Raw genomic sequence first — 20,901 nt, forward strand, 5'->3', positions numbered from 1 at the left:
CCAGCTAGGAAGGCGGTGGGCCAGCAGAACCGCTCTGGTGTGCCCCAGCCCCAGCTAGGAAGGCGGTGGGCCAGCAGAACCGCTCTGGTGTGCCCCAGTCCCAGCTAGGAAGGCGGTGGACCAGCAGAACCGCTCTGGTGTGCCCCAGTCCCAGCAAGGAAGGCGGTGGCCAGCAGATGATGATGATAATGCAACAGATGCCAAGCCCACCATGAGAAAGAGGATCAGGGTATGCCAGGGAGGAGAGTACTGCAGAGTTCACCACTGACAGCTGCTGACGAGCTATTTGCTCCTCTGAGATCCAGTGATATACAGTATATACATACACACAATAATGAAAATACAGTAAAACCCCCTTGTCAGGTGAAGTTTTTGGCTAACTGAAACAGGGACCCCTGGGGACACTGAACTGAGAATGGTGCTGTGACATATGTCACAGCACTATCCAAACAACAGCACCTATGTTAACTTTAATCACAAGCTAACCTACCTAGATAATAAACTGCTAACCCTAACTTTCTGCATAAGTGCCAAACCTTTTCCTTTTAAATAAGACAATGCAACTGACTCCAGTGCAGAAAATCCCCAATGGACCAATAAATCAAATGCTGCAAATAGCAGCTTGTCACAGGAGGAGAATTACTTCCTGCATACAAATGCACTGACTGACTATCTTATCCCACCATCAAAGATTTTCTATTGTGGCTATTTATAATTGTTCATAAATCCTTTGCAAGTCACTTCTCTATTACAGTGTACCTGCCCGTGGCTTCCTCTATGTAGAAGAGGCACTGTACTTGTAATTGCAGCATCCCTTCTGTTCACAGTCCCACACCATGGATATGTCTCCCAATGGTAGCTGTCTGTTCCCTTGGTTTGTGCCTCACATCCACTGTTTTCGGTCATCTGTCAAGCTGTTCCAACTTTCCTATCATTTCCACTGGTCCTCTCTTTCTCCCTACACTTCATTGCTGTTTTCTCTACCTCCTGGATGTGTCTCTCTACCGGGTTAAAGCTTGCTGCTATCCAGCAGTGATTGGGAAAGAGAACATAATTCCTCAGTCCAGTAGGATTTGGAGGTCGGATGTCCATGCCTAAAAGATGGGGGGCATGAGGTGCCAATGAACAGATTGAACAGCAGGTGAAAGCCAAAAATGCTCACTTGTCTACTGGGGTTGGGGGGGGGGATGTAGAAGGGTGCCATTCACCAGCATGGGTGGAGAATGGTTTTAAAAGCCAGAGGTGTGGAACCCACAGCAAGCACTATTAGTTTGCGTTTGTGGAAAAAACGAACCACTCTGGTGTGCACCAGCCCGTTCACGTTCATTAGCCAAGCGGTTTTCCCCCTGCAAGCGTTTTAAAAACCGCTCCAGAACTGCTCTGGTGTGCCCCAGCCCCAGCTAGGAAGGCGGTGGGCCAGCAGAACCGCTCTGGTGTGCCCCAGCTAGGAAGGCGGTGGCCAGCAGATGATGATGATAATGCAACAGATGCCAAGCCCACCATGAGAAAGAGGATCAGGGTATGCCAGGGAGGAGAGTACTGTAGAGTTCACTGCTGACGAGCTATTTGCTCCTCTGAGATCCAGTGATATACAGTATATACATACACACAATAATGAGAATACAGTAAAACCCCCTTGTCAGTTGAAGTTTTTGGCTCACTAGAACAGGGACCCCTGGGGACACTGAACAGAGAGAATGGTGCTGTGACATATGTGACATTCAAACACCGGCACCTATGTTAATCAAAGCCCCACTCAGTTCACGACACCTAGATTATTTAAATCCCCTCTCGGTTCAGTGGTACTTTAAAGGCCTCTTCCACACTACATGCGATTCTGATTCAAGATTTTGACACGACTTTACATGCGATTCCGATTCACGATTTTTAATCGGCACTGCATGCTGCGTTTTTTTCTGCATTTTACTTTTTGTTTTGATAGCATCCAGGGAAAATCAGAATCGCAAATCGGATTTGCAGTGTGCAGGGAGCCTAAAACTGATGCAGGGCAGAAACACTTCTCAGGGAAGGGGACAGATAATGCAAAATAAGACTGTGGGATTTCAAGAAAATGCGATTTATGAGTCGAACTACAGATACCATTGCAAAGGTGCTGCCCAAGAATGATATAATTTCCCATACGATAGACCGTATGATTCGTTTGTTGCAATCGATTGTAAATGATTATTCCCACCAACAAAAGGGAAAGTGACAGCCTACATGATGAGATTAAAATAATTTTTCCAAAGTTCGGATTCACTGAATGATCGATAGAACAATTCTTCGTCATCAATCGGGAGTATTAACAGCACCCAATCCGATTGACTGTATGGGTGATTGTACCATGAATAGGCCTTAAAGCATACCTGAACATAAACTGATATGCTTTAAGGGGAAAGAAGAGAAATCAGGTCACAGGTACTTTCAGGTAAACTAATTATAAGTGCTCAGTGAAAGTACACAGCTTTTCTGTAATGTGATAACATAAGTATACAAGTCTTCCCAAACAGACTTTCACAGAAGTCACCTGATGATGTAAAGGACTGTAACTTCCCTGAGCATGGTCAGAACTCTAATGCTTAGGTTATATCATTCATCGCAACAATTTTCCTTTTATAACAGATTAGAAATTAGCTTTATTTAGGGCTCGTTCACACCTGGAGCGTTTTGCGAATTTTTAAGCGTTGGCGATTTTAAAATCACCCTAAAAACTCTTGTGCAATGAATGCCTATAGGATAGTTCACAGCGCGATTTGTCAGCTTTCCGCTAAGCAAAGCGTTTCATGTACCATTTTTAGGGCGATTTTGCTACAAGGTATAGGAAAAAACGCTCACAAAATTGCTTTGTGCGGCGATTGCGTTCGCGCTTTTACGAATAAATACATTGTATTTATTCTTTTCCGGTTCAAATAGTTCACTTCCTGACTTGTGTCAGGAAGTAAAAAAACAGATCGCCCTGCAAAGCGCTGTACACAGAATCGTAGTACATACATATACATTTGCACAAGTCAAATGCACTGTAAGTTACTTGTTTCTTATGTCGCTGTCACTTACAGCAAGAAGTAAAAAATCAAACTAGTTTTGAACTAGTCCATCTCATCATGGGGAGGTTCTCAGGGTTTTGTTTATTTTTAAAAGCACTCACTGAATGGCATTTTCTCAGTCCAGTTGTCACCACTGCATGTAAACCTGTAGGCAAGCTAGCTGACATTTTTGTATACATCCTTTAATAAAGAAAAAAGGAAATACTGCGGACCCCTGGGCATTTGGATAGTTGTATTGCCAAGCAGGAATCTCATATCTTTACAATACCTGCTGTTTGACAAGAGTAACTGTCTACGGGTTTGCTTTAAAGCAGTGGTCCTCAAACTAAGGCCTGTGGGCCGAATGTGGCCCCCTGAGGCTTTTTTACTGGCCCCCACACAGAAAATGTATTACTCATAGATGCGGCCAGCTACATCTTCAAATATTAGTGGTCCGCATATACAATAGCAGTGCTGGCACCACCCATCCACATGGAAGCCAGAAAGCAGTAATTCGCTGGTTTCCAATCAAATTCAACATCAGGTGACACTGCTGTCCAATTGGACTGCAGATTGTCACCTGGGTATGCTTCACTGTCGGGCCCGCAAAGACTTCTACATCATCTTTTGTATACTCCAGCCCCCCAGCAGTCTGAAGTCCAGCCCTTGACCCAAAATGTTTGGTGACCCCTGCTTTAAAGCAATCCCAAATCTATTGTGTCCCCTTTTACTTATCTGGTGCTTCTTCCAGTCGCTGTAATCTTGTAGGTCCCTCACAGTCCTCCCGGTCCTCTTCCACGACCCACTCTAGGCCTGGATACAGTCTGCAGGTCAGCCAAGTCATGCACTACTGCACATGCATTGGGCCAGTGGTGGGTATGCTTGAGGCAGGCATCCTTGTCCGGGAGCATTCTGCACATGTGCGGTTACGAGTCTTAATGCGCATGCATAGAGCGCCAGGGCCAAGTCCAAGTTGTATGCATCAACTCAAAATGATAAGCATCATATTGACCATCTCTAGTTTTATTCTGAACACATATTGCTGGTCTTGTCTGACTATGCTGCTCTGTTTTTGAGAAATAACTGTACATGGTGCTGTGTATAGTCAGAAAAAGTTGTGGGATGAAGTGCCCAATGAACTCAGTCAAAACCCAGTGGGAATTGACCTATGAATGAAGATAGGAAATCAGAAATCTTGCTCTGTGAAGGAAAGGCTGTTTCTCCACCCCCTGAACCTCTTCTACTTTCCAAAGAAACCTTCAGCTTTGCTACTCATTTGGTGGGCAGAAGCAGTGCTGTTCACTTGAATACCAACCTGCCAAGCAGGCTAATGAGCCAAGGCTTGCTGTAAAGAGTTTGAGGTGGAAATCTAATAAAAGACAACAGAACTGCGTGAACAGGAGCCACACAGGCACAATCAAAGCTATTGGAGAAAAAACAATGTGTTATACCACTACAACCCATCTGTGTCACTTTAACCTGTTTTTTTGCCAAACCCCCTGGATGTCCCAGACACAGGAATATTAGGAACTTTAGGTTATCTGATGCTTATGCCTGTTATTTCCAAATCGCCTGTAAACCAAGTGTTGCCCCTGCTTTCTGCAAGGACTTGTAAACCAGAAAATGCAAAGTCTGTGGTTAGTAACATACCTAACATTAACATGGAGTGGTGGTTATTGGCTTTGCGATATGTTTTAACAAAGAAAATTAATTACACTTAAAGTTTGCGTGCTGCTGTGTACAGTAATACATGTAATACCTGTTCGTGCAACGGGATTTGACATCCTGGAAGAATGGTTGTTGGAGGACCGATGGTGATGAGGACGATGTTGGTGTTCACGATTTTGGTTCCACTGTGAGTGGCGACTCCTTTTGTCTCGGGCACAATGTTCAGGACAATCATCGCTATCGGAGCTTGAACGCCGACAACGTTCTGAATGGTGCTTGCAGTGCTTTTCTCTGTGACCTCTGAATTTCTCCTCTGGGCGGACTTTATCCCTGTCGTGAGTGGGAGTTACATCCACACAAGCTGGATGACCAGGACTCCTCTCTGATGAGTGTCTGGGGTTCCTGTACTGAAACTGCGCTGGATCCTTACGGCTCGACTCCTTCCAGTGGTCTGGGGTTTTGGGGGTTTTAGAGGCATTACTGTCATACTGGACTTGGCCAAAAGAGACACGATTCACATTCATTCTGCTGGAGGGTTCCTCGGAACGTTTGGAGATCTGCTCTCTCTCAGAGCTTCTTGGCCCTCGTCTGTATTCTGAGGCATTTGTGTACTTAGAGCTATCATCTTGGAAGGGATAGGCTTCCTCCTCATCATCATTGTCCAGGAATGGCAGGCCACTTTGCTCTTGTTTAGACATGCAAACACAAAGCGTGGGTTAGTAAGCTCTACACACAAATCTAAATCACCCATAAGCAAAGAAAAGATTTAACGCAACTTCTAAGAAGACGAATTTGACAAGACGGAAACACAATAAAGTGGTAAGTAAATGTGAGCAAGCATAAAAACAGTAAAGATATTTTGCTTAAGGCAAATGATTCAACAGGCATTTATTCAAGGCATGCAAACCATAGTGATGTGTTACACACCTCAACTCTACATCTTACAGCATGCTTGTTCAAAGCATTTCCCTTAAATCCCCAACTCAGAGGCAGCATTTAATAGAACATTTTAATTAAATATTTATGCATAATAAAGTTTGGTTAAAAAAATATATATATTTAAAAACGCATTGCAGTTGTAAAACAAAAGGGAAATACCTTATACACAATTTTATAGATCCCTAGTGTCAGACTTTGCCTGCTCACACTCAGGGTCGGTCCAGACGGACAAGTCCTGGCGGCTCATTTAGCTGATCATAAAAGTGTTAAGCAATGTTTCCCATGTTTTATCGTCACATTAGGTTTTGATCCCCTAGGAAGACATGGAACCGCAAATGCAGCAATCGCTAGACGCAATGTCTTGGAAAATTCAACTGACTGTGGCATTCACGCAATCACCAGCAATTGGCAATAAATGTATTGAGATGAACACGGTCATTCATTTGTGTGTATGGTATGTATGGAGCCATCTTTGCCACAACAGCCCTATGGACTGTTTTAGTCGCATTGCTCTGAGGAAATTTGCCTTTCCTCCATTTACAATTCCATTCCCCTAATACTGCATTGTGGACAACCACAGACTCTCTGCATCACCTGGATTCTAGGGTTGTGACTGCACTGTGGATTGGTTGCAATTTAGCCTACCTACGGTTGAATATGGATCAGCTGTGATTGGGCCACTGTGGGTGTGGTTGTTGCTTCTCTCCCTTTTAGTTTAGCTGGGCAGCTGTGATTGGGCCTACGAGCTGTGTGAATGCACCACTTCAAGTTGTAAGTGACAGATGGGGAATGGGCACTCCCTTTCCATGGAGCATTGATTGTATTCGGTTAGATTTGATTTTATACTGTATATATAGGAAAGGGTATTGACAAATTTGATACATTTTATACTTGTATGTAATAAAATTAGTATTGCTTTTTTATAATTATCCCAAGTCTGAGATCTGTACCTTTTCATCCTATTTGCATACTATTATTATGCAGCTCCTAGTTCAGGACTTTTTGATAGTTATTACTTAGGTGTTTCCACTCTCTTTTTACTGACTTGATACGGAATGGCTTTATACATTTCCTGCTTGAGGTATTCTGGTGGCACATAAACTAGTGATATGACCTCTTTAAGAACGAAAATTCCTTGAAAATGTAACAGTTACAATAAACACCAAGCACCAGTCATCTCCTGCTAAACATGCACATTGATGCTAGAAAAACCTATAACGCACCAGTCAACGTCCGCAAAAAAAAGAAAGAGCCGCTAAGGGCCAAGCAAGTCCTGCTACAGCGTCAGTCAGTGCAATGAACCTTTTAAACAAAGTGGTTTTCTTTTTTGTTTAAATTCTCTGCACAGGTCTACCCTCAGATTCTTCTCCCGTAGCTGTCTGAGTTTGCCATCCAAGCAGAATAGGAATTAGTTCACACGGTTCATTGTGGTTGATGTGAAAGCAAATCACACATCTGCTTTTCAGGAAAAAGTATGCTACAGTACTTTACCACAATGGACAGAAATTATATGGTCATACACGTGTGAAAGGCGGGTTCCTAAAGCTGAATTATTCTCCATCTTTTCAAACTACAGTTTTATCTTTACATGGTTGTTCGGCACTACAGTGGTTTCTCACACTTCCCTTCAGATCATTTTCCACTGATAAGAACCAGATCCAATGTGTGAGACTACAAAGGAACATGATGCTGGGCACACACGTTGCGATTTCCTGCTCGATCCCAAGCTCGATCCTGGTCGATCAATTATTTCCAACATGTTCGATCGGGTCTCGATCGATACAGCCGTCGATTTACTCATGTTAAGTATGCAAAATCGACGGCTGTATCGATTGAAACCTGATCGAACATGTCGGAAATAATCCATCGACCAGGATCGATCCCGCCGATCGAGCGCGAAATCGCAACGTGTGTACCCAGCTTCAGACAGATGTTTTCACATTAAGTATCTGGTAGTGGGGACAAGGTGGATTCAGAATAAATGTTTCAGCAGGATTTCTTTGAAATTCACCGTCGAGGTATTTTGCTTGAAATCGGGTGCTAATTTACTTACTTACTTTAAAGTATTTAATAAACATTCTCTTCCTGGGGATCCCAGGGTGAGTCAGAGACGTTATAAAGGAAACAGAGATGAGTGTGAAGTCCTCCCTCCCAATCACTTTAACCCCTTGTCCCCTATGCAGGCTAGCGTTACCTATGCGGTTTGTAGCCAGGCAGTATGGGGCTCCACCCCCTGAGCAATATCAGGCTGCGTGGTCTATAAGATTGGGGGTACTCTAGCTGAATAAGTTTTTGGTCTTTTGGATAGAAGCATGAACTTTGCTTGAATTCTTGAGCACATAGTTTTTACTGGGTGTATACATTGGTTACAACCATTATCGGATCTTCCATTTTTTTTCAACACAGTGTAGCTCGAGTGCCATTTCTCTGCATACATTTAAACAAGTTTTCAAATAATGCTCCCGGTTGGCAAAGTAAGCAAAGGCTGGTTGATGACCATCCCAGATGTAGGAAACTGAGGTTCCATTCCAACTCACCTTTCAGCAGAACTAAAATTTACTGGTGCCAAATATGCCATTGGCAGCGGGCCTCCAGATGTTCATAAACCCTAATTACGTTTGTAGAAGCAATATTCAGTTTGTTGATATTGAAAGGCCTGCTTCTAGCCCATAGAGACCTTGGTCTCCAAACATTCCATTGGACCACTATAGTGATGTTTAGCAGTATGTATATTTTTACTTCTACCCTGCAGCTGTGAAATGCATCACTAACGTGGCTGTTGATACTGAGGCCCCACTTTCAGGCTGCACACACAAGGAGCTTCTATAGCAGCCGATAGGGGTGGAATGTACCTCTCCATAGGCTGAAAAGCATTATAAGGTTTTGAAGTTCCAACCTGAATCTCCATGAAGGGGAGGATGAATTTTGCATATTCCTACCCAAGAGATTTACAAGCCCAGCAAGTGATTCAAGCCACTGGCACCGACCGCAGCTAAGTGCAAGTCTGGGAATGTCAGGCTCCTGATAAGAGAGAGAGATGGAGGCTGCCATATTTATTTCCTTTTAAACAATGCAAATTGCCTGACGGCCGTGCTGATCCTGTGCCACTAATCCTTTAGCTACAGACCATGAACAAGCATGCAGATCAGATATTTCTGACTGAAGTCTGACTGGATTTGCCACATGCCTGTTTCAGGTGTGTCATTCAGACACTACTCCATATTTATAAAGTGGAAATCCTACCTGACTGTCATATGATAAGGCATTTCTCAGGGGACAATGGAGAATATGGTTTGTTTCAAATAACCTGTTTGTCCATTTTTCCTAAAAAAAAATCGCCATTCTAGAAAGCAGCAGTATGCAGCTGTGGGTTGGGTAGCGATACTTCTAAAATATTGGCGGTGGCAAGCACTAACCATCATGAGCGTTAAACAATTTCTCCACTTTTGTTCTTCACTTTTGGAAAGCCTGATTACCAGAGAGCAATGAGTGTTTCTATTCTAAAAGTGGTGATCAAGCTTGTAAAAGTGGGAGGACAATATGTCTGTGCAACTGTGCAATTTGTATAGTGATTTCTAACATGCCAGGAATGATGGGGAGCCTCATTCTGTAATTTACATCAGGGTTTCCCAGCACTGTATGTGTGTTAATCATATAATAATAAGTCCCCAAACCTGTGTTGAAAGGATGGCTGGAAGCAGAGTGAGGGGAATGGTTTATTCAGAATTCCCACCATATAAAGCACATACAGAGGTGATCATTATCACTTCAGCAGCAAAGAAGGACAAGTGCACCCGCTGAAGAAGGGTCCTAGGTAGGCTCTCTGGTTTAGGGGTCTACATTTCAGAAGCATGAGAAGTTGAAAAGGTCTAAAGAGTCCAACTGAACCCGTGCTTAATTTCTTGCCTGTAAAGAATCAGGTCCATTAAAAACTTTGGGTAGCAATTTGGCACCTACTCTTCTGCAGAATAAAAGAACAAGATAAAGTCCAAAGATAATGACAAGTGTCAGCGTGTTAATATTACAGAGCCAAACTAATCCAACATGCATATAGACTGTTTCGGATCGGTTGATCCTCATCAGTGCATGGCATGGATTAATGTGGCTCTATGTGGTAGTACTTAAACAGATTACAAGTTACAGATTGCCCAGGAAGCTCATGTTGAATCAGAACTTCTAGGAGTGTGTAAGGGGCTGAAATCTGTAACTCTGGGTATTTCATAGAGCCATATGATTGCATGCCATGCACAGATGAAGATCAACCAGTCTGAAACAGCCTGTAGGCATGTTGGATTAGTTTGACTCTAATATTAACAAGGTGACAGCGGTTCTGAGGGTTTGCGTAGCTAACAGGGACAACAAAGCAAAATTTGCATATTCAGCAGTGATGCACTGTGGGACACCGCAGAAGCACACTCCAACCTGAATAATTGAAAATACCTGTTTTAAGAAGGCAAACTTCAGTTTTACATATGTTATTGTGAAACTGAGTAAATTCCGCTGAGTCAATGCCATACTCCTTAACAAGCTGCACATTCGTCACAGCTGAATCACATCTAAAGGACCACTAAGCCAAACAGGTGTTGCGAGCTTTCACTATGAGTTGTTTCTGAAGCCCCTCCAGGCAGATTGTGTGATAAATTATCCCTACCTCCCTGCAGGCTGTCCTGAGCCTTCCTCTGGAGCTCTTCCTCTTCCAGCTGCTGAAGCCTCTTAGCGATCGCCTAAAAGCAAAAATGAGATAATGAACTGTAATTTACTCATTAGAACACAATGCACAACAATTCAACTGAATGTAAGCAGGAAAAAAAAAACTTCAAATTTGGTTAAATTGCTGCCTGTGTTCCCAACTCTCCATCACAGCTGACGACTGGGCATATGTATTCTTGTTCCTTACTTCTTGTATCCAACACTAACTTGGTCCATAATAAAGCCATGAAGGGGAATGGACAAGACAGGCAGTGAGAAAAATCTTCCCAGTAGAGATGCAACCTGCAGTAGAACGCCAAAAAGAAATTGCAACATTTTTGTACACTATCCAAATATCTAAAATGGAGATTTCCTATATTAAAGTTTGAAAAAATAATTCCAATCCAATATCCATACAATAGAAGGAGCAGTTACCATGCAATCCAATTAAGAAACATTAAAAAGTGTTGGGATTGGAGTCCAGCACTTCCGTTGCAGCAGGGCCGAGCTCTTAGGCAGCTTACTCCTACAATACAATGAATCTCACACCGTTACTAGTGCAGCACTGCACCAAGTAAATGCAAGCTCTGCTATTGCCATATGGCTGGAGGCACAATGCTCAATTACTGAACTTATATTACTATAAGTTTTCTACTATTCTATTATTCAACAACAACAAAATATTCCAAGAGAAATTACAATCTACCTGCCCATCCTCCATCTGCCCGACATCTTTCCCACTCATGTACCGGATGTCGGCAGTTGTGTCCACAGCCTAGCAGCCTCAGAATGTGCCACCTGCAATGAAGTCATGAGGCGTTTGAACTCAGTGGAAGCAATGGAAGGTGTCCAGAAGGAATGCAAGTAGAAGAGGATGCTGCCTTCACTTTTTTCAGGGGAGGGTGGGTACCCTTTACCTCCTTAGCGGTAATCCCGAGTCAGGCTCAGAACGGAAATCCGCAGCTCAGAGCAGTAATCCCATGCCTGAGTGAGTTATATGCAGGAGCTGCTGCAGCTCTCTCTGTGGTATGTCTTTTTCCTTGTTTTTGGGGTCTAAAAGTTTGTGAAAAAAATTGCATGGCTTTTAGACCCTAAATCTGGAAATAATTGTAACACTAGGGAAGCCTCTTGTAGCATATTTGAGTGAGCAGATTAAATTACCTCACTTGATCATGCTCTTTATGAAGTCCCTGCAATTCTTACTCTCCTGTAGAGTACCTGACTCAGAACTGCATCACACAGACAATAGGTACACCTTCTGGCACGATCTTTTGACATTATCTATTTGAAATGCTTGTTTCCATTTGAAATGCTAGTTTGATGTAAAACTTTAGTTCTGGTTTACAGGGTAGCAATCAATATAGGCCTTTTTATCTAGAGTTGTGCAACTATTAATAGATTTGTACCTCTATGAATGTATAGAATCTCAAAATGTATTTAGAAGTAGGAGAATGCCCGCACGATATCCATAAAAGTTAAATCCTTTATTGTGGATGCATCCAAAAATCACACATCATATTGTATGATGTGGTGTGATTTTTGGATACGTCCACAATAAAGGATTTAACTTTTATGTATATCGTGCGGGCATTCTCCTACTTCTAAGTGTATAATTGGATCGGCTGTCCTGGTCCCGGCACTGTCCTGAGTTGGAGTGAGCGGTCTCCTTCACTTTTTTGTTCTATCTCAAAGTGTATACTGTACCCAGGTGGGGAGGATCATATATGAATTAAAAACCTACTTCAGCCTCCCCTTTTCTAATGCATACCATAGTACATTTATATTAATTTGCAAATGAACAAAGGTCTATGAATTGCACATTTGCACCTTTTGCTATACAAATATTCAAACACCTGGCTGACCGTGTTGTGTAAAACCTTTCTGCCAGGAGTGTTAGAGTTGCTTCCACACTACAAAGCAGAACAGACCTTGCTTACCTCCCCCCAATACTGAGGAAGATGAATTCTTGGTGGCTAGCACTGCAGCATCTTCACCTTATGCCCACCCCTCCTGACCCAGCCACCCAGAGGCTTTTGGTGTATTTTTTTGTAAAAACAGGCATGCAATGAAAAAAATCAAGCAGACTTACTATCACCTGCATTAAAAACAATGGTGGATGAACCAGGGCTTTAATGTTGTGTGGAAGCTGTAGCGGTATAATGCTGGGTTGATTGGAACATTTCCCAGCCATGTGTAAAAAGCTGTTAATGAAAGTCAGAACGATTTTAGCTGGGATCGATACTTTAAAATTATGCATAAAGTTTAGCAAGAAAATTAGATAATTGCTACCGGTACTTGCAAAGTGTACTATTGTACTTCTGTTGCAGGATTTGTCCTCTAAAGTAGTGCTAAAAGGTTTCCCAAAAAACTAGCAATGCAAACAGACCTTTATTCACTGAGAAAACACAAATACTGAGCATTCAGAAAGTATTCAGAACCCTTCACACCAGTTACTATTAAAAAAGCCAGTGTTTCCTAGCACAACCTGCGGGGAAGTCAAATGACCAACAAGTACGGCTTTGGGGTGTGGAAGAAACCAGTAGTGCCCACATGAAACCTACACAAATACAGAGAAAAACATAAGCTTCCATGCTTTCTGTGCAGTTTTCACCCCACGTATTCAAAATTCATGTCAAAGGTATCACTGCTAAATGTCCGCAATTGCGTATTTGTGAAAGACTCGGGGTGTGTCAGCTTTCAGTTTTTTTTCCTCTCCCCATCTCCCTCCCCTCCTTAATTAAAGGTTACTCAACTCTTTCCTAATAGGTTTCTTGAGGACACTGTGTCAGCACGTCTAAGTAACAAGCCGCACACAGCTCTAGAACTGCTTGACTCAGCAAAATAAAAACATTGTCTTGACATCTAAGGAATTTTCTTTTTTTTTCTAGAATTTTTAATGAGGAAAAGGGAGATTTCTAACATGAATCTAATCTTTGTGGTTGGTTTGACTGGCAAATCTCAGAAAACACCTTATTTTACTTCCATGTAGTAATGATACCATAGCTCTACAATGAATAACAGGACAGTTAGTCACCAGACTTAGTTTCAGGAGATTTGGTTTCAGTAATGAAACTTGTTTACTACAACAGAAGATCAAAGCACTTTCTAATTTCCAGGAATCTAGGCATGCCAACATGATTGGGGTGGCTTTTCATGTGTTGGATCCTGGGATACTGAATGGTCAGTTGGGAATATTTGGTAGATTCCTTGTGCACTGTTCAGGAAGCCACCAGAGAATGTCTCTGGGACACAAGCGGAGTGGAGGTGACTGTACACCTTAAAAAGCAAGCACAGAAACAGCAGCCCAAATATGTCACCAAAGAGGAAAATATACAAGAAATAAAAATTGGTACTCAGAAAGGTAGGTTGCACAGAGGGCAACCAACCAGATTAGGCAGGTGGAGATTCACAACCCAGACTCCACTTGGGTGTCCAGGATATCCTCGATGCGGTCTGTCTCTTATGGATAAAAATGGTACTCATCATGGCTGAGCCACGTGGGACCAAATCACTCCTTGTAAAGCATAAACGGGGTAAGATGCGCACAAGGCTATATAGAATTAGGTTAAAGACAACTAAAATGAAATGGAATGAAAAGAGGTGGTTACCCTCAATAATGACAACTTCGTACAAAAATGAAATTTATTATCTTTGGGCGCCTCTTAACCACTTTGTCCCTGGGACACAGGACACTAAAATACTGACTTGTTTAAGTCGTCAGTTGAAGCAGATTCCCAAGAAAAAAAGTGCTTACTCCCTCAACAAATAACCAGTGGACAAAATAAAGAAAACAAATATATGTAACTCTGGTAAGTTAGTGGTCATCACCAAATGTTGGAAGCTTCAGGGGGCCAACACCAGGTCTTCTGGATGGAGGGGGGTGGAGACATGCTGTACATTGCCCTCCTTCCTGCTTTCCTTTATGAGACTAATGCTGGGAATACACGGTTCGTTTTTGCCTTCGTTTAAACCTTCGATTCGTTCGGTAAACGAATCGAGTGTTGAAAACGTATGTGAAAATAGTCATAATCTCATTATAGTTTCGATTAATAGACCCCAAAAACGAACGACTAGTGATCGAACATGTTTGATATTATCTCTCTTTATCCATCTAATCGAGCCATTGGTAGGCTTGATGGCTGTTCAGATCGATTATATATTCGTTTATGCTAGTCCGTCCCTGTAAAAAGGGATTTTCGTTTCGTTTCTTTGCAGCCTTCGATCATTGGAAAAACGAAACCATCAGAATCGAAAAAAAAAACGAAACTGTGGGTGGTGATATTAACCGTATGATCGATTATTTCGGGATCGAAAAGGACAAAAGGCACAATCGAAACGAAGGTTTAAACGAAGGCAAAAACGAACCGTGTATTCCCAGCATAAGAGTATGGCATGCACTGTCACCCATCCTCCCAATCTTCTCTAAATAAGTAGGTGTATCACATCTATGCTAGCAGGGTAGGGCTGTAAATTAACTTGAAATTCACTTTAAAAAAAAACTTAGTCAACTGAACTGTATAACAAATTACAACACAAGTGTGGGGCCATTTCTGAAAAGCCACAGCGTGTATTTAAAGGTCATCTTCTTCTTTGTGGCTGTGTGCTAACACTATAGTAAGCCCTCAGTACAGAGGTGCGGCATAGGAACCTTTTCATACACTGACGAGGAGGAAGTCGGCACTGAGCGTGAGTAACACACATCATCTGTTCACCACGTGCAGTTACGTAAAAGATCATAAGAGGGGGAAAAAATGAACTATATTTATAACCTTGTATAATAATGTTGTTAGCACCAACTACATAAATAACCCGTTTCCCTTCAACTCATTCAAATCATGTAGATTTTAGGTCCACTTTAATTGTCTGAGAATATGGAAAATGTGCATAATCGACAGCACAATTATTTCAGCCCCTTTCCTATGACTAGAAAGTACAGTTGTGCTCATACGTTTTTCATATATTTCTTAACCATTTTTCATAGAATATGAATGACAATTGTGTTTATTCTTTTTAAATTGTAATCACTACACAAACTACCCTAATGACCCTGATTACAAGTTTACATGCCCTGGTGATTTGGCCTAATAATATGCACACAACTTGACACAAATAGGTTTTAATGGCTATTAAAACCATCTTCACCTTTGATCGGTTTGCTTGTAATTAGAGGGTGTGTATAAAAGGTCAATGAGTTTCTGGACTCCTGACAGACCCCTGCATCTTTCATTCAGTGCTGCACTGAAGTTTTTTTTGGATTTTAAGTCATGGGAAAAGCAAAAAAAATGTCAAAAGATCTGCAGGAATAGGTAGTTGAACTCGATAAAACAGGGAAGGAAAATAAGAAAATATCCATTGTATTGAGAATGCCAACTAGCAGTGTTCAAACTCTAAGAAGTGGAAAATGATGGGTGCTGTTGAAACCAACCCATGATCAGTTAGACCAACTAAAATTTCAGCCACAACTGCCAGAAAAATTGTTTGGGATGCAAGAAAAAACCCACAAATAACTTCAGCTGAAATACAGGACTCTCTGGAAAAGATGTGATGTGGTGTGGCTGTTTCAAGAATAACGAGGCACTTGAAGAAAGATGGGCTGCATGGTCGAGATGCCAGAAGAAAGCCATTACTATGCAAAGTATCCTGCTTACAATGTGCCAAACAGCACAGAGACACGCCTCAAACCTTCTGGCACAAAGTCATTTGGAGTGATGAGACTAAAATTTAACCTTTTGACCACAACCATAGAAGCTACATTTGGAGAGTCAACAAACCATGGAAAAGGTACACCATTCCTACTGTGAAACATGGTGGTGGATCGCTGATGTCTTGGGATGTGTAAGTTACAAAGGCACAGGGAATTTGGTCAAAACTGATGGCAATATGAATGTAGTAATTAAGGCCAGTCGACCTGTCATTGGCTACAGCAAAATAAAGTGAAGGTTCTGGAGTGGCCATCTCAAATGCCTGACCTCAATATCATTAAGTCATTCTGGCGAGACCTCAAATTTGCAGTTAATGCAAGACATACTAAAAATTTACAGTAACTGGAGGCTAGGAAGAATGGGCAGCTTTACCGTCTGATAAGATAAAGACCACAAAGACTTCAAACTGTCACTGATGTTAACGGGGGTATGTAAATGTTTATGATCGGAGCATTTGTGTAGACTGTGTAGTGATTATGATTTAAAAAGAGTAAACACAGTTGTTTGACAATAAAGGAAGAGAGGAGAGAGAGAGAGAGAAATATATATATATATATAAATAAATATATAAATATATATATAAAAATATATATACATAAATAAATAAATATATATATATATATATATATATATACACACACACATATATATAAATATATATATATATATATTCATACAAATGTTCTGCCCGGGTATATAAACTTATGAGCGCAATTGTATGATTTTCAGTGTGTTTGCTCATGTGAACGTGGAGATAGCCATGTTGACTCTCACAAATTCTCTGAATAAACGCAGACCAGACAACCTGAACATATGTAACATAAAATGATGCATCCCCTTATGTCTTCCCAATCCGCCCGACCCTTTGCATTTACCCCGCTTAATCAGCAATTGCTGAAAAAAAAAATCACACTGCAAAAACAGCGATTGCAATCATTAGGCAACTGTGTTTTCATTCCCAGTGTGAACCAGCCCTTATACAGTTTACCGATGATCTTATCTAGTGTCTTTTCTGTAAGCATATAAACTCAGCGTTCTCCCTCTTTATTGCTTATTGTCATTGCTGTCTAGATAATGAAAGGACAGTATGCATTTTTCATTCACTTATGCATGTGCAATAAGTATTTGTAATATTTATATAGTTATGATACCCACCTAATTTCCCTCCGTACAACTTCCTGAAGTATGATGGTACCATATAAATCACTTATAATACAAAATAATAATAGTGAAGCCATACGTTACTTTTCGTAATAGAGTTCTCCTTTAACAAGGGCGAAAAGGGATAATTTGCATATTTAGTAGTAGTGCATTGTGGGTAACCACAAATGTTAATTTATAACTGAATTATTGCAAATTTCCTTCCGTTTTAAGAAGGCAATTACACCAAGCTTTGCTTTTTTAGTAAGAGGGCTTTTTGGTCCCTTTTATCCCCCTACACATTCCTAGTAGTTTGGGTCACCCTGAGCTGCTTGGTTACTCTGTTGTACTCGTCCAAGCCCTATTTCGTCTGAGGTTTGTTTTTTTTAAACAATATTTTATTTAAAGTTTTCATTTTTATAAACACAACCCATACAGAGGTATCAAAGATCTGTATAATACAGCACTTTAACATTTACCAAATATGATAACAGAGGATTTGAAAACTGTATTTTTACGAAGTTGTTAACATTTGCACAAAACCCAGCGTCTGAGGTTTTTGAAGTGTGCTGAAGCTTATCTATAAATGTTACAGAATCTTTGGAGAAGTGTGTAAATTGCAGACCATTATTTTTCAGTGTCATTTTCTGGTGTCCCAGTTCCTCTGTTGAAAGTGGAACCTAGAAGATATAGGAACCTAAAGGCTTAAGAGTAATAGGACCCTGAAGAAGAAAGTCATCTTATAATGAAGGAAAAAAAAAGTGGGCCTCAACTCTTGCACTGGACACATGAAAAACAGAGAGAAATGCACCCTGTGTGTGTTTAGAGATAAGAGCCCGTCTAATTCCCCCTCATCTGTAAGTAATCACAAGTGTAATTTGATCTCTCAGCTGTATCAGCACAGAAATTTGGCAATCCCTGGCAGACACAGCTAATATGTTAACACAGGATGTTAGCCGTTGTCTGCTTCTATGAAAGCAGGAAGTAGACACACTGCCGATTTCTTGTAGGAGGTCGGTAAGTTGTAACAAAGATATGTTTTTCTTTGAAAGTTGTTATACTGTTGCAGATTTCGGTTCACAGTTCAGGTGCGCTTTAAATTATGCATTCACGGGATGCGATCTTACGGAAGGGAGAGCGGAGGATTGGCTTAGAGCGGAACTGCCCTGCGGGACCTAACAGACGTCTAGTGGCTGGAAGAAGCTCCAGGTGAATGCAACTTTTATTTAGTGCTTGTTCACACTATGAACGGTTTACATTTTTTTTTTTTAAAGTGCTGGCGATTTTAGAAATTGCTCTAAAAGCGCTTGTGCAATGATTTCCTATGTGAGAGTGTTCACATGTGAGTGTTTCGATTTTATTAAAATCGCAAATGCACTACATGTACCATTTTCTGAGCAATTTTGCTCAATGGAAGGTATAGGGAAATTGCAAAGCGCTTGAAAAAGCTTTTTTAATTGATATTTCCCGAGCGCTTTTAAGGGGGTCAAAGAGCCAGCAAAAGCTCTTAGAAAAGTACTTACAAAAGCGCTTTTCTAAACGCAAAGCGCAGAGAAAAGCGCTCTACAAATCGCTCAGCGCTTGTGATAGCACTGACGTACACTACAAGAGCTTTTTAAACGCTAGAGATTTTAAAAGTTCTTGCTAATGCAATGCTATGATGGATTTTTACAAAATCACATTGCTCCAGTGTAAACACACATAGGATAACATTAGCAAGAGCTTTTAAAAATCCCAAAGCGCTAGAAATGCTCTTGTAGTGTGAACGAGCCCTTACAGTTTGCCAGATATAACCTTTTCCGGGCCACGTAAGGTAAATCCTACGCCGCACTTGTGGCTGTTTAAGCCTGATGCCGCCTGCCGTTTCCGACGCGATCATGCGCACCCGAGAGGGGAGATTAAGCTGTCATATGACAGCTGACATCTCCCCTCAGTGATCAAGAGCCATCACGATTGGGTCGTAGTGATCACTGTTAGAGCTGCGCAGTGGGGGGGTGGGGGAAGAGGATCCACTCACCTTCCTGACACTCCCCCCCCCCCCGCTCTGGCCGGCATCCCTGCTCGCTCTGCGTTAAGTGTCGGGTCTGGCTTGGTGACGTCATCAAGCCGCGATCCGGAACATAGTGGCAGTACAAGCGGCTTGCAGGCCAGAGCGGAGGGGTCCACAGCTGCTCATCGCTGGAGCCTGGGAGGCGAGTAAAGGCTGCTGGATACAGGGGGGACACCTGGCTAAAAGAAGGACATCATGCCAAGCTAGCCCCACCAGGGATCCAGCTGCCTCACCCCCCCCCCAAACACGCCCCTCCCCAATGCAAAATCGCTTGGTCCTTAAGGGGGTTTAGGCAGCCGGTCCCAAGAGAGTTAAAGTGATCCCAAGCAGAAGCTTGGGATCAAAATAAGATAATTACCTGAAGAGAGGGAAGCCTCAAGAACAGAGGGAAGCCTCGGGGTACTACTGGGGCTTCCCTCAGAGGTCCGATGTCTACCGTCTGCGATTGCGGCTCCCATCCAGTTCGGAGCCGCGCTCCAATCAGTAGCCGTTTGAGCACAGCCGCACATGCGCAGTAGCACGGAGCTGCTCAGCTACAAAGGGCTCTGGCTTACTGCGCATGCTCACGCAGCTGCTGCATGGCCCAGATGTGGATAGCGACAATTACTTGTCACTAATCTTCCAGGGGGCCGCGTTCAGTGACTGGGGACATCAGAGCAATGAGGGAAGCCTCAATAGGATCCTGAGGCTCTCTTTAGGCAAGTATCTCATTTTATACCTGAGCTTCGGCTCGGGTACACTTTAAGTATTAATGATAACATTGGAAGTCGTTCAAGAATAACTAGTATCTTTAGGAAAGGCATGGCATGTTCATTCAGGCTGTGATATGATAAAACACCCCAAATATACTAAAGGACAAAACTGGTACCGTTTATACTCGAGTATAAGCCAAATTTTTGGGTCCAAAAAAGCAGCCCAAAAGTACGGGTGTTGGCTTATACTCGAGTCACCTTCCCTTGGACCACTCCCTTATGTGTATAGCTCTCCCCCAAGTGCCATGTGGGCAGCAAAATTGAACCCCTGCATATGTAGACAGTACACAGCAAGCCGGGCTTCTTTACTCACATGTCAGCAGTGCGCACCTGAATTGCTCGTCTTCACCATGCCTCTTGCCGTCATCTGCTTCCATTTGCCAGCCACGGAACACAGCACAAAAGACTGGAGCTACTGAACATGTGCGAGCCATCTGCACCACGATATGGAGCCTGAGCTGGTCCGTGTTACTAAGCATGCGCGAGCCATCTGCACCACGATATGGAGCCTGAGCTGGTCCGTGTTACTAAGCATGCGCGAGCCATCTGCACCATCATATGGAGCCCAAACGGGTCTGTGCTACTTAGCATGCAGGAGCCATCTGCACCATCATATGGAGCCCAAACGGATCTGTGCTACTGAGCATGCGGGAGCCATCTGCACCGTCATATGGAGCCCAAACGAGTCTTGCTACTGAGCATGCGCGAGCCATCTGCACCATCATATGGAGCCCAAACGGGTCGGTGCTACTGAGCATGCGCGAGCCATCTGCACCATCATATGGAGCCCAAACGGGTCTGTGCTACTGAGCATGCGCAAGCCATCTGCATCATCATATGGAGCCCAAACGGGTCTGTGCTACTGAGCATGCGCGAGCCATCTGCACCATCATATGGAGCCCAAACGGGTCTGTGCTACTGAGCATGCGCGAGCCATC

The 20,901-nt window shown here is 42.5% G+C and overlaps 1 protein-coding gene across 3 annotated transcripts in view; it reads right to left on the minus strand.

Annotated features, from left to right (window-relative positions):
- LOC137522665 (coiled-coil domain-containing protein 50-like) overlaps positions 1–20,901 on the minus strand; it is a 156,452-nt gene that overhangs the window by 22,077 nt on the left and 113,474 nt on the right. For 2 of the 3 annotated variants that reach the window (XM_068242734.1, XM_068242735.1), the window contains exons 6-7: positions 10,282–10,354; positions 4,783–5,376 (exon numbers count right to left, since the gene is read on the minus strand). In XM_068242734.1, coding sequence (XP_068098835.1) covers positions 4,783–5,376; positions 10,282–10,354 — 667 coding nt within the window. The remainder of the gene's footprint in view (positions 1–4,782; positions 5,377–10,281; positions 10,355–20,901) is intronic. The other variant, XM_068242736.1, reaches the window with a different exon arrangement.

Source organism: Hyperolius riggenbachi, chromosome 6, assembly GCF_040937935.1.
Source record: "Hyperolius riggenbachi isolate aHypRig1 chromosome 6, aHypRig1.pri, whole genome shotgun sequence".
In the NCBI taxonomy this organism is placed as follows: Eukaryota; Metazoa; Chordata; class Amphibia; order Anura; family Hyperoliidae; genus Hyperolius; species Hyperolius riggenbachi.